General features: G+C 27.8%; 1 protein-coding gene across 4 annotated transcripts in view; it reads left to right on the top strand.

Annotated features, from left to right (window-relative positions):
• LOC135922996 (uncharacterized) overlaps nt 1–11,808 on the top strand; it is a 35,087-nt gene extending 23,279 nt beyond the window's left edge. For 3 of the 4 annotated variants that reach the window (XM_065457573.1, XM_065457576.1, XM_065457575.1), the window contains 6 exons: nt 7,365–7,653; nt 7,939–8,108; nt 8,502–8,735; nt 9,986–10,069; nt 10,295–10,485; nt 10,967–11,806. In XM_065457573.1, coding sequence (XP_065313645.1) covers nt 7,365–7,653; nt 7,939–8,108; nt 8,502–8,735; nt 9,986–10,069; nt 10,295–10,485; nt 10,967–11,446 — 1,448 coding nt within the window. In that variant the 3' untranslated portion in view covers nt 11,447–11,806. Of the gene's footprint in view, nt 1–7,364; nt 7,654–7,938; nt 8,109–8,501; nt 8,736–9,985; nt 10,070–10,294; nt 10,486–10,966 lie in introns of all 4 variants that reach the window. The other variant, XM_065457574.1, reaches the window with a different exon arrangement.
• Nucleotides 11,809–12,072: the final 264 nt, after the last annotated feature.

The following is a 12,072-nucleotide window of genomic DNA, read 5'->3' as shown; positions in this document are numbered from 1 at the left end:
ATGAAAACTAAAAATCTTCCGCATTTTATAAACAACATCCGGTAACATTTCGTTAGTTCTATTTTCTTTTTATGCTTAGGTGTTTTTTATCGCGAGACTTTATGCTAAATTTGCTTAAATTTTTTACAGAAAAGTCAGTTATATTTTATTTGTAAAGATCTTCAATCTTTAAATGCATTAGAAAGTGAAGGATTTTACAAGCTAGGCCAAAAGATAAATGTTGGTGTTACTATGGATAACATAATATAAAAGTTGTGAACCGAAAAACTCTCATGAATACTATAGGTCCAAAAATATACCATGAAATAAAATTTAAGATTAAAAGCATGATCAATAATAATTACTTTTTCATAATCACTGATATTTGGACGGATGACTATAAAAATATAAGTTTTTTAACCATTACAGTACATATTATCATTAAGGATTTTTAATTAAAAACATTTGTTTTGGCCACAAGGACAATGGATGAAAAAAAAGTTAATATTAAAAGTGTAGTCAATTCAATTTTAGGAGAATATAAAGAAGTAGAAAATTACTTAAATAAATATAGATGTGAGTGATAACGGAGCAAATCTTATAAGTGCATTCAAAGGACGAAACGCTAGCATGTATATGCCATATACTAAATTATATTTTTAATTGTTTAACTGAAATAGCCTTAAATATAAATGGTGTAAAAAAATAGTACAATATTTCAAACAATCTACAGCTAATAGCAAACTAAGCCACACCCTTAAACAAGATTTAATAACGAAAATAACGAGATGGAACTCTGTATATATCATGATATAGAGTTTTAAAATCATTCTGAAATACAGGTGTACTTGTTTAGCAAGCAAGAATAGATTAGTTACGATTGATATCAGCATCATACGCGAGTTAGATAAATTTTTATCAATATTTAAAGAATGCTCGGATAATCTGAGAAGAGATTCTCGTCCCACAATAAATGAAGTTTATCTATGGAAACAAAAATTAGTAAAATTTTGTTAACCTTCTGAACGTGATACAATAATAATCAAAATTTTAAAATACAGAACAAGGTTTTAAAAAATTATTATGGAGCCACTACATAAGGTAGGCTTAATTCTAGATCCAAATTTCAAAAGACTTAAGTGTTTAATAAAAGAAGAAAAGTACGATATATATAAAACCATCTTAAAAATGCTAAATGATATAAAATTAGATGATATGCATAAGTCGATGCCAACTATCATTTATAACTTTTCTAACTTATCCTAAACTCATAAAAAACCTTATATTCTAAATGATCAATACCAACTATCATTTATAACTTTCCTAATTAATCCTACACTCATAAAAGACCGTATATTCTAAATGAAAAATTTAGACAATTTCTAGATAATTCTGCTGAAGCATCGACATCACCGATGAAAGCTGTGAGGATAAACTTAAAAGATTCATATAAGTTAAATAACAAGACAATATTTTGAAGTTTTGGAAGCAGGAATATTCATTTCCTTTTTTGAGAAAATTCGAGTAAAATTTTGTCAGCTAGTAGCAAATCTCTTGTTAGAGGAAAGACGTACACAATTGAAATAAAAAAAGATGGACATTTTTCTTTTTCTTAATAATTTCGATTTATAGATTGTATTTTTTTTTTGTTTAGAGAAATAAATAGAATGAATTCAAAAAAGTGTAAAATTATAGTAATAGTTTTGAAAAATTTAAAAACACCATGAATTTTCGGGCGTGAATCAAAATATTGCTTTTCGTGAGCGGGCGGGTCGGGTCGAAAATTTTTTAGTGGTAAGCGTGAATGGGCGTGAAATTTTTTTATTGCCACCGTGAGCGGCCTGGCCGTGAATGAAAAATTAAGCCCGCGCCCACCTCTAGTTGGAACAGCACTGGAAAATTTTCTGATAAGCTAACAGGAAAAATTGCATTAATTTTTTGAGATCTAATGGAAAGAGCTTATGATCCTTTAAAAGTTCTGGCTCCTCTTAGTATTCTTGATGGGATAGGAGAAATAAAATTTTTTATATTTTCTTCAACGAATTTAAAGCAATTTCAAGGAGATTTTATTTGATTTTCATAAGGTCATTTTAATCTGCTTCGTGTAGTCAGGCATTCAACAGTTCTCCCTATTCCATCGCTAGCACTTTTCCCATAGGCAGTAGCAGAGAAATGCCATACTAAAGTCTACTTGATGAAAACACAAATATGATAGTTTTCTTTTTTTTATATTGGGCTGAGAACCCATCCCGATTAAAGGTAATTTTTTATAAAAGTAAATAAAATAAGCACGTATTATGTTCCAGCAACTTGTTTAAACCAGAATTAGCTATTTTAAATTACTTGCATTATCTAGCTGAAATTTTATTTTTGTGCCAAAATGCGATTTTATTCAATAAATGCTATTATGGAATATAAAAAAAATGTAGATTGACTTATATTTTCAAAAATTAAGTTTTAAGCTGTTTAAAATTATTAACAGCGGTAAGTATATTAAACATTTTCTTAATTATTTTTTTTGAGGCCACTCACTCTAAAATTTTTATATGAAGAGTTCTTGGTACTCCTTACAAAATATCTGACATTTGGGTAAAATATTTAAGACCATTAAGTGGTATTTATCTAAGTTTCAAGTGCTTAAAAATACAAATACATTTATATAATAGAAGAAAAATAGTTTTAATGAAGAATTTTTCAAAATTTTTATAAGCCATATTTTAATTTTAAAAAAATAAGAATTTTTAAATAAATGTAAATGCCATTCTTTTCGGTTTGCGATTCTTTTCTTTTTTTCTATAGAAAGGCACCAATCGGAAGAACGAAATATAAAAATTATTTATTAGAAACAACTTAATAAAAGATTTTAGCTTACGAATCCCAAACCAATTAATAAAATATTAATTTTTGAAAATTAAGAAAATATAAATTTCAAATTATTTTTTTCTTCAAATATAATTAACTATACAATACATATATTAGTAATAGAATTAATAATTTAATTTTGTGAGAAAATATAATATTTTAAAAATGTATTCTCTTTTTAGTGTTTGAGTTTGAGTGTTCTAAAATTTGCATCTTATTTTTATACAACTAAAAGATAAAAATATATTTAAAATATTAATAGGTATAAATTTATATTACCTTTATTTGATTGGTTGTCCTCGGTAAACTGTACGGTATGTACCGATTTAATATCGAAGTGACATTATTTACGATTTAATCTCTATTGTTTGGCCTTGGATTTATTGACTTATATTTGTTTTTCATGACCCCGGAAAAGTTTTCAATAGGATTTATATGAGGTGAATATGGCGTAAGATATTCAATTCGATTTTTATAGCTATCTTGTGTATTACGGCATTATCCATAATGATAATTCCATCATTTGGAAGAATTGTTACTACTCTCAGATAATTGAGAAAAGCAACCCATTATAGGGTCTTTCAATAATTCGATAGGTTATAAGGCCCGAATTCCTATCCTACATAAAATGCTAACGTTCTTGCCTTTGGAAGATGGAATTATCAAAGTTGGTGTGACATTGTAGGGGTCCAAGCATACACAGGTATAACATTTAGGTTTATACCTGTTTCATCCAGAAAGTTCCATAGGAATGTTTAGCATTTTAAGGCAGTAGGTTTGGCGATTTTGAACTGCTCCTTTTGTATTTCGTCGTTCTTTTTCCCAGCCATTTTTTTAGACTATCTATTTTTTGAATATGTTTTCGGATGGTCCCCTCATTTTTGGGGAAACCTTGAGGTAAATTTTCTATGATATCTTTGATAGTAGACGTGTTATTATCCATTAAAAGATTTATCACCTTTCTTTCGATTTCGGATGTATCTTTTTTTTGCAACCCTTTTTTGGATTTGATATTGCTTCAATGGTTATAAATTCTGTAAAGGTATCTTGCCTTAATTTGTTTACTGAGGCTATTGGTATATATGTTTAGCAATATCCTTTATTTGCATTCTTTCCATTTCGGACTGGAATTAACGATTTTGTTAAATTCCAGTTTTCTCTTTATTCCAACAATTATATTTACTTTTTGGGTTATGAGATGGAGTGCTTTTATAGGGTTTATTATTGTAGAATTAGCACTTATGGCAGATTGCGAAAATGCTGGTTAGATAAAAAGGAATCAAATATTGATGAATATTTGATAATATTTTAATTATTAAATAAAGTGGAATTTCTAAAACTATCATTTGGTATTATTGGATAAAATTTTATTAATATTAAACATTTTAAATTTAAAAAATTATTTTTTTGTAAATAAAAAGAAAATTTTTATTATCTAATTAATAAATTTTTATTCTATTAAATAAATAGGCCTACAAAAAAACGAGAATAAATAATTCATTATTCTTATGCGTACGAATAATAAAATCATTATTCGATTCGATCCTAAAAATTTTCTAAAGCTTATAAAAAATAGATTATATTTTGCAAAAAAAAATATATAAATAGATGTGGATATTTTAAAATGACACTTTTAAGGATTCTACTAAAACTAATTGTCATTAGCATTTCAAAATCTACAAAAAATAGCAAACGAAATAAAACCTAATGATTTCATAACGTTATCCTAATAATTGGCCAAAAATACTTTTTAGAATTAGAATTGCTTATAAAAATAATAAATTCTTTTCTATAATACGTTATTTCTTCGATCTAACATTCTAAAATATCAAATATTTTTAAAAATGCACAATGATCTCATTTTATAGACATCAAAATATAATACGGAAAAAATATGATTATGCTAGATCCGAATTTGTCAACAACTAGTTTTCCAAGTAAGTTTCTAATGGTTTCTTCCTTCAAAGACTTTCTATTCTTCATTTCCATATTTGTCCTTACTGAGAATAAGCGCTTACATTAAGTCGAAGATCTCTGAATGGACAATATATAAGTTGCCATTTTTGACAACAAGGGAAAATGATCACAACGCGGTCTCCACCATTCTAATGGGCTCTTACTAGAAGCTATTCTTATTCATTAAGATATGTTTCAACCTCACATATTGATGAGATGATATTCTGTTTGAATATTTTATCCATTTTTGACTGGACTATTGTTTTATCAGGTGAGTATTATTATAATTAACTGTATTCATTATATTTTCTAATGAAGTTGTTTTCTTTATGCTATGCTATATGAGGTAGGTAATTGTTCAAAGAATTCCATTATAAATAATTTCAAATTCTCGAATAATAAAAAATTTAATACTCGACAAATACTTTTTCTCATGATTCATATTCGATTCGAATTGAATAATTGTGTTATCTATATTCGTAATACGAATCTAAGCGAATCGAATAATAATCCGTTTTAGACCTATACATAAATAAGGTATTTCTATTTTTTAAATATTTTTTAAACATTTCAAACTATTTAATATACCACTTAATGATCTTTGTTTTTAATATATTACCAAATAAAACACCTGCGAAGATCCTGTATAGCGCATCTAATATTAAAGTTATTTATAAAAAAAAATTTTTTTTGAAAAATGACAGACCCACTTTGAGACCCTAATCTCCGGTTCTAGTAGAGTTAAGGGGTTAATATCTTGGATTCGTCAATTACACTACTTCATTAACTTATATGCTAAATTTTACAAAAATCTGAGATTGTTGGGTAAGTGATTGCCCAAAAGGGCTTCGGGCAGGGCCGGTCCTATTTTTTTAAAAAAAGTCGGGTTTAATAATTTTGAAAAACTTTGAGCCGGGCCGGGCTTAAATTTTTTTAAATATAATAGCATTCAATTTTGTGAAATAAATTGATATATTTCAATTTTTTTCTTCAAAAAACAAGGCGCCAATATCTTCTCTTTATTTTTGTAATTATAGAAATATTAAATTTTTCTATATTTAGATAATTTCGGGCAGGACATTTCAGGATAATTAAAAAATAATTTTGTTTGAGGTAGGGCACGACAAATTTTTTTTTAAAAATATTTAGAGCCAGGCATGAAAAATTTAGGCCTGATGCACATTACTAATAATAATTTGATAGTTTTACCTCTTCAAAAATGTTTTTTTTAAAAAATAATAATGAACTGTTACATTTTTTACACATATATAACAGTTATAGCGATCGCCAAAGCTTGCAGTTTTTATCACCTTAAAACCGGATGCTTAATTGAGGCTACAGTTAGGGGCTAAAACGTAGTTTTATATCTAAAATTGATAACTCAGTTTCTGGGTTTTTTTGTAAATATCGCTCGATTTTGAAGAAAGCATAAATATATTTTATCGCACGTCAATGGTTAGCAAATTTTCTTCGCAATGCGTCTGCAGATTATTACCTAACTACCAAGGACAGATCTTTGTTATGGTTTTTGAGTCAATATTCGCGATTTTTTTTTACATTTTATTTTGGCTTGTATGATATAATTGCAAATGTCACATTTCATATTTATCAAAATCTTTTCGATTTGTTTTTTTCCAAAACATATTTTTATAGCAACCACAGTGTCCTATTAATAGTAGATTAGTATGTTAGTAATTTTAAAATATAAGTTATTTTTTTTAAAAAATTTATAGAAAAATCAATTCCCGCTAGATATTGTATGATAAATTTATTAACATATAAAGAATACAATAAAAAAAATTGAAATTCATTAAAGTTTTTTCGACGTATCATTTATTTTTTTCTTTCAGATAATGATATTTTTCACTATTGACAAAAATTTATTTATTCCCACATACAGGCTCGATCCTTTTGATATGTAGGTTTTAAAAATTTTTCAAGCCCGGCCTGGCCCGAGTTTTTTTTATAAATTTGTCCGGACCGATCGCGAACGGAATCTTTTATCCGTCCTGAAAAGCCCAACCCGTAATAACAATTATTTGTCAGATTGGTCCGGCCCGAATTTATTTAAATATAGAAAATATTTTAAAAAAATTGTAAAATTAATATTCTACAATAAAAAATATTGACGCCTTGTTTCTTGCACAAGAATTTTAAAATATATCAATTTATTTTTACAAAATTAAATGATATCATATTGAAAAATTTGAGTCATACCTGGTCCGCCCGAATTTTTTTAAAAAATAATTGGCCCGACCTAGTCCAAGCCGGAATTATTTTTTAAAATAGACCCGAAGCCCGTTTGAACAGAAACTTACTCGGGATTTGCAGATCTTTATGGGTTGGGTTCGGTCATGTTTCCAGAAATAATTATATTAGGTTTTGTTCAGGTTTAACTTTCAATGAAAGCTGTTAATTCAATAATTATATTTTTTATACAAGATACCCATATATAGTTCATTAAATTTTGTAAATCTTAGTTTATTATAAATATAAGGGGAATTAGAAAAACAAAAACATCACTGTGAAGTTAGCTCCAAAATTTTATTGTCAATTTTTATTTGTAGAAGAATTTTTCAACTACGTAAATTACTGTCGTCATTTACACTTCGAGGAGATGCCCGATTACCTGTACCTAAAAAAAATGTTTCGGACTCTGGGCCACTCCAAAAAATACAAATATGATTATTTGTTCGATTGGAACGTGAAAAAGATGAAGAAAGTTGCCGATAAGAAAGTATTTTACCGTTGCGTATCGCCCACCAAATATTTACCGACTCTCGACAGCATCGAACTGCATATGAATAACAACGCCAATGAGGGGAAAGATGTGGACGAATCAGGGGACAAAGAAAGGTTTAGATAGTTGCTCTTGAGCAATAGGGACCCCGTAAAACAGTTTAATACATTACAAGTTTCATTTCTAATGATACATTAAGTTTGAAATAATGCTTTACGGGATAAAATACTATCAAATATTATTAGTCTACCTTTAGAATTATGCACTTTATAAATAATATGCTTTGAACTCATTCTGTAAATTTTTATGATTTTTCTACTGGGTGTCAACATAATGGATAAATTAATTATTATATCATCGGCATTCATATGTATCATTAAATTATCTCAAAAAATTTAAAGGATAAAAGTGCAGGGTGGTGTCGAGGATACAAATAATTTCGGCCCAAGAAGAACTCACAAAGTTCATAAACACAAACACAACCGTCATCATTACGATTACGATCACGAAAAAATTATCAATTACTCATCAAATCCGATTGTGGACGTTGAAAATCAACCTTGTCCTGATGGTTAAAAATTTTTATTTTGGGACCATATGCACACCGATGGTTGCATCTGCCAATGACCATTTTTTGTCAATACCTTATGAAACAAAATTTTAAAATAAGCTAGGGATTTTTTTATATTAGACAAAAAAATTGAAATAAAATTTTTTTTTTAAATTTAAAACAAGAAACTCAATATTATTTTTTTTTGAAATCTAAAAGTTTTTGTTTCCAAAGATAGTTCTTAAATAAAATAAACTATTTTTTTTTGTTATTTAGAAAATTTTGGTATTTAAACTCGTTTTCCAATAAATCCCTCACGAATTTTTAATTTGTAAACATTTATTAGTGATATAAACTAGACAAACTTAACAATAGAATACTTTTTTTAATAATTAAAAACAACAAATTATTTAGATCACCAATGTCAAAAATCTACCGGAAATATTAAAAAACAACATCGTCATCATATAATTACCGACCTATTAACGAAACCGGAAGAAATTGAAAGCTTTAAGCCCTCGGTTATCCACATTCCCGAGAATCCAAACATGTTGATTGACTCGAGCAATGTGACAACTAACAATGGTAGCAAGGTGACGTTCTTGCCTTCAATTAGACTCAGCAACGCCGAAAATAAAAATGATATAGGTAGAAGTATTAAAAAAAATCAATTTCAGATTGATTAATGATATATCAATGTACCAAAAGCCATTTAAAAAAGTATATACATAATACTGAGCTATAGACATTCTGTGATTTGCCTAATGACTAGACATTTACGTTTTATAGTATAAGTAGATTCCAATATGATTGTGGTATTTTTAGTTTATTATTAATTAATTAGTTTTAAAATAGTTATGTAAAGTTTTTATTAAGAAAGAAAAAGAAGATATTGTTAGTTTTTTAAAATAATATGAAGGAATAAAAGATTATTCAAATCAATTTGGAATAACCATTTAAGTTAAAAGGTAGAGTCCAAAAATTGTTCTAGATCCTGAAAAAATGTTAAGATCCAAATTATGATAAATAAACATCACCTTCCCATTAAGGTAAAAAAAATAATATTGGACTGTGAACCAAGAATTCCACTTCCCTAGCTGTAATAATCCGATCATTCTGATGGTTTTCGTTTTAAATTGCTAAAAACAAAATTGGGAATTTTATCTCCTATAAAATTTTAAAAATAATTGATATTGGGAATCGTTGATTATATTTTCCCTCATTATAGCGATTTTTTTAAAACTCAATTTAAATACAAGTGTTTATACTTCCAACATCTATTATATTACTTTTAAAATTAATTGGTTTTGGGAACCTTGATATTTTCCCCCTTTTAGCGATTTTTTTCAATTTAAATTCTTGTGACTTCCCTAGCATTTATTATATTACCTTTAAAGTTTAATGGGATATAAGCGAGATTTTCAATTTTATTTTAGCGATTTAGAATCGATCCCATTCATATATTCGAGTATTTTAAGTGTTATATAAGTTATAGATGTTAACAAAAGGATTGGTAAGATTCCTACTAAAAATTTTTTATAGATGTCGTCTATGATACCCGTTTTTTAAAAATATGTGTTTTACATGAAGATTTATGTGTGCACACTTTTAATAATTGAATCTCGATGTTAAATTATAATAGATTTTAGTGATAATATTACTCAAGCCTCGAGATTTTCAATAAATATCTAAACCTTTTGCCATCTATGAGCATAATCTCCAGGCTTACAACACTGGTTTGTTATTAATTTTCAATAAAAATTAACATTTAATCCGGATAAGGGGGTCTAGTCACTGGATGATAACCCTATAATTTTAGCAATATTGATCTAGCATTACTTCTTTTTTTAAAAATATTTTAGATATATTATCATATTAAATGAAATTATAAACGAAAGGCTCCCCAGACATCCTTAAAACGCACAAAAAAATTGCACCAGAACACCCAGATACCAGCCATTATTCTACAAAAACAAACGATAGTAATTTTACAAAATAAATATCAAATTATTTTAAAAAAAAGAAAGAAGAATCAAACATATATACATTAATGGTCTGTAATGGGCGGGTTGGTTATAAGACTATGCCGGTATGGCATCATAAAATAGAGCCACTCGTTGGGCAGCCTAGATTAAAAAAAATTAGGCCTTTTAATTTTGCAGGTCTCTAATTTCTTAATAATATTAAAATAATCACTCGTACAAAAGTAGAAGAAAATTCTTCTAATTTCAACATGGAACATGCGGACCTCAACCACATGCGCAAACATGATGGAGAATATTTGTCGAAATTGGCTTACCACAACCATCACCATAACAACGCTCATCAAAAAATATTTCATAAAAAGCATATTACAAATAATGACAACCACTTTACTCTTAAACCTGACCAAACTGAGGTATCTGTTACCATTTTATAATGTTGCTTTTTGATACAAAACGTAAGGTTAACTAAACCCTCATAAGAAGTATATTTTAAAGCCTTAAGAGTAGTGTTGTTAAAAAGCTTGATTCGGGTCGATTTTGAAAAACGATCCAATTAAGATTATAACCAAAATAACATTATGTAAGCCTAAAGATTTTGCTCTTAGCTGTGGAAATGCTTGAACATCTATTTGTCAAATATCAATGCTTACATAGCCAAAATCTTAATCGGGCCATTTTGAAAAATCGACCCAAGTCGGGCTTTTTAACTGAAGGTAACGGTCCGATTTTTAAAAATATATTAATTCATATCGTCGTAAAAAATAAAACCCCACCTTGACCTTCACTACATCAGAGGTAAGATAGTTATTTAATTTTCAATGGAGAAATATTTTAATAGTTTTAAAAAAATTGTACAATCTTATGCACTTATTTTTTCCCCAATAACTATTTCAGCTTTTCTCTACTACGGCTCTTCTCAATGGTGGTTTAGAACGACATTCTCACGATCCAAATTATCGTAAACCCCATCGTCACCATCATATTATGACAGTCACCACGCCCATTCATTTCAACAAATCATCGAATATTATTACTAGCTCTCCCTCGATTACTTTAACTAATACAGTAACCACGGACACAATTATTAATAATATAAAAAATACACCTAGTTCATCTACTACAAATTTTGCTGGCACCCCAAGTCGTTCGGCTCACAGATCTATAATCATTTCTTCTACCAATTCCGTTTCATCACATCTTTCCGATTCTTCTAAAAATGACGCTAATGCAGCACTTTCTAAAGAGGAGGGCGAAAATATAGGGGAAGATAATGAAGGAGCTTTGAATGAAGAAAGGATACAAGAAATATCGGAAGATAAAATTGAGGATGACGCTAATCTCTCTGATTGGCTTAGTAGGGCAAAATTGAAATGAAATAATAACAGAAGTGACGGGGACAACTGTCTGCCAAAATAATAAAAGGTGGATTAAACTGAGATGAATTAAGCCGTATTTTAATTTAGATTGTTATCAAGAAGTCGTTGGTAAATTTAAATTAATTATACATATAATTTTTGCTCCTTAATGATTTTGTGATCGCGAATTTGTAATTTTCTCTATACTATGTTTATTTTTAGGAAGTAGATTTATAAGAAATTAATATTGTTACCATATAAATTATATTACTGTGATTGCGACATTGAAATTATTTTATGAACGAGTATTCATGTTTTTAAAAAAATACTGCCTCTAATCGTTCTTCTACTTATATATTAAATATGCATACTTTTTATGGCACTGATGGATTATGTAAAAGAATTGAGATTAAAAATTTAGTCATATTTTTTTATGTTCATTTCTCTTAAAACGAAATCTCAAATTTTAGTATTTATGCAATTAAGCTTGAGGCATATGAAAACAAGAATCAAAAAATATCATAATTTTATATATATATCTCGACTATATATTTATATACACATTATAGTGAAATATATTTTACATTATAAATAAAAATTCTAATAATTAATTTAGAATATAAGGAAAAAAGATAAATATTATTC

Source organism: Gordionus sp. m RMFG-2023, chromosome 1 (genome assembly GCF_954871325.1).
Source record: "Gordionus sp. m RMFG-2023 chromosome 1, tfGorSpeb1-WG-v2, whole genome shotgun sequence".
In the NCBI taxonomy this organism is placed as follows: Eukaryota; Metazoa; Nematomorpha; class Gordioida; order Chordodea; family Parachordodidae; genus Gordionus; species Gordionus sp. m RMFG-2023.
The sequence above is the reverse complement of the archived record's forward strand: the minus strand, read 5'-3'. Positions and strand labels throughout refer to the sequence as shown.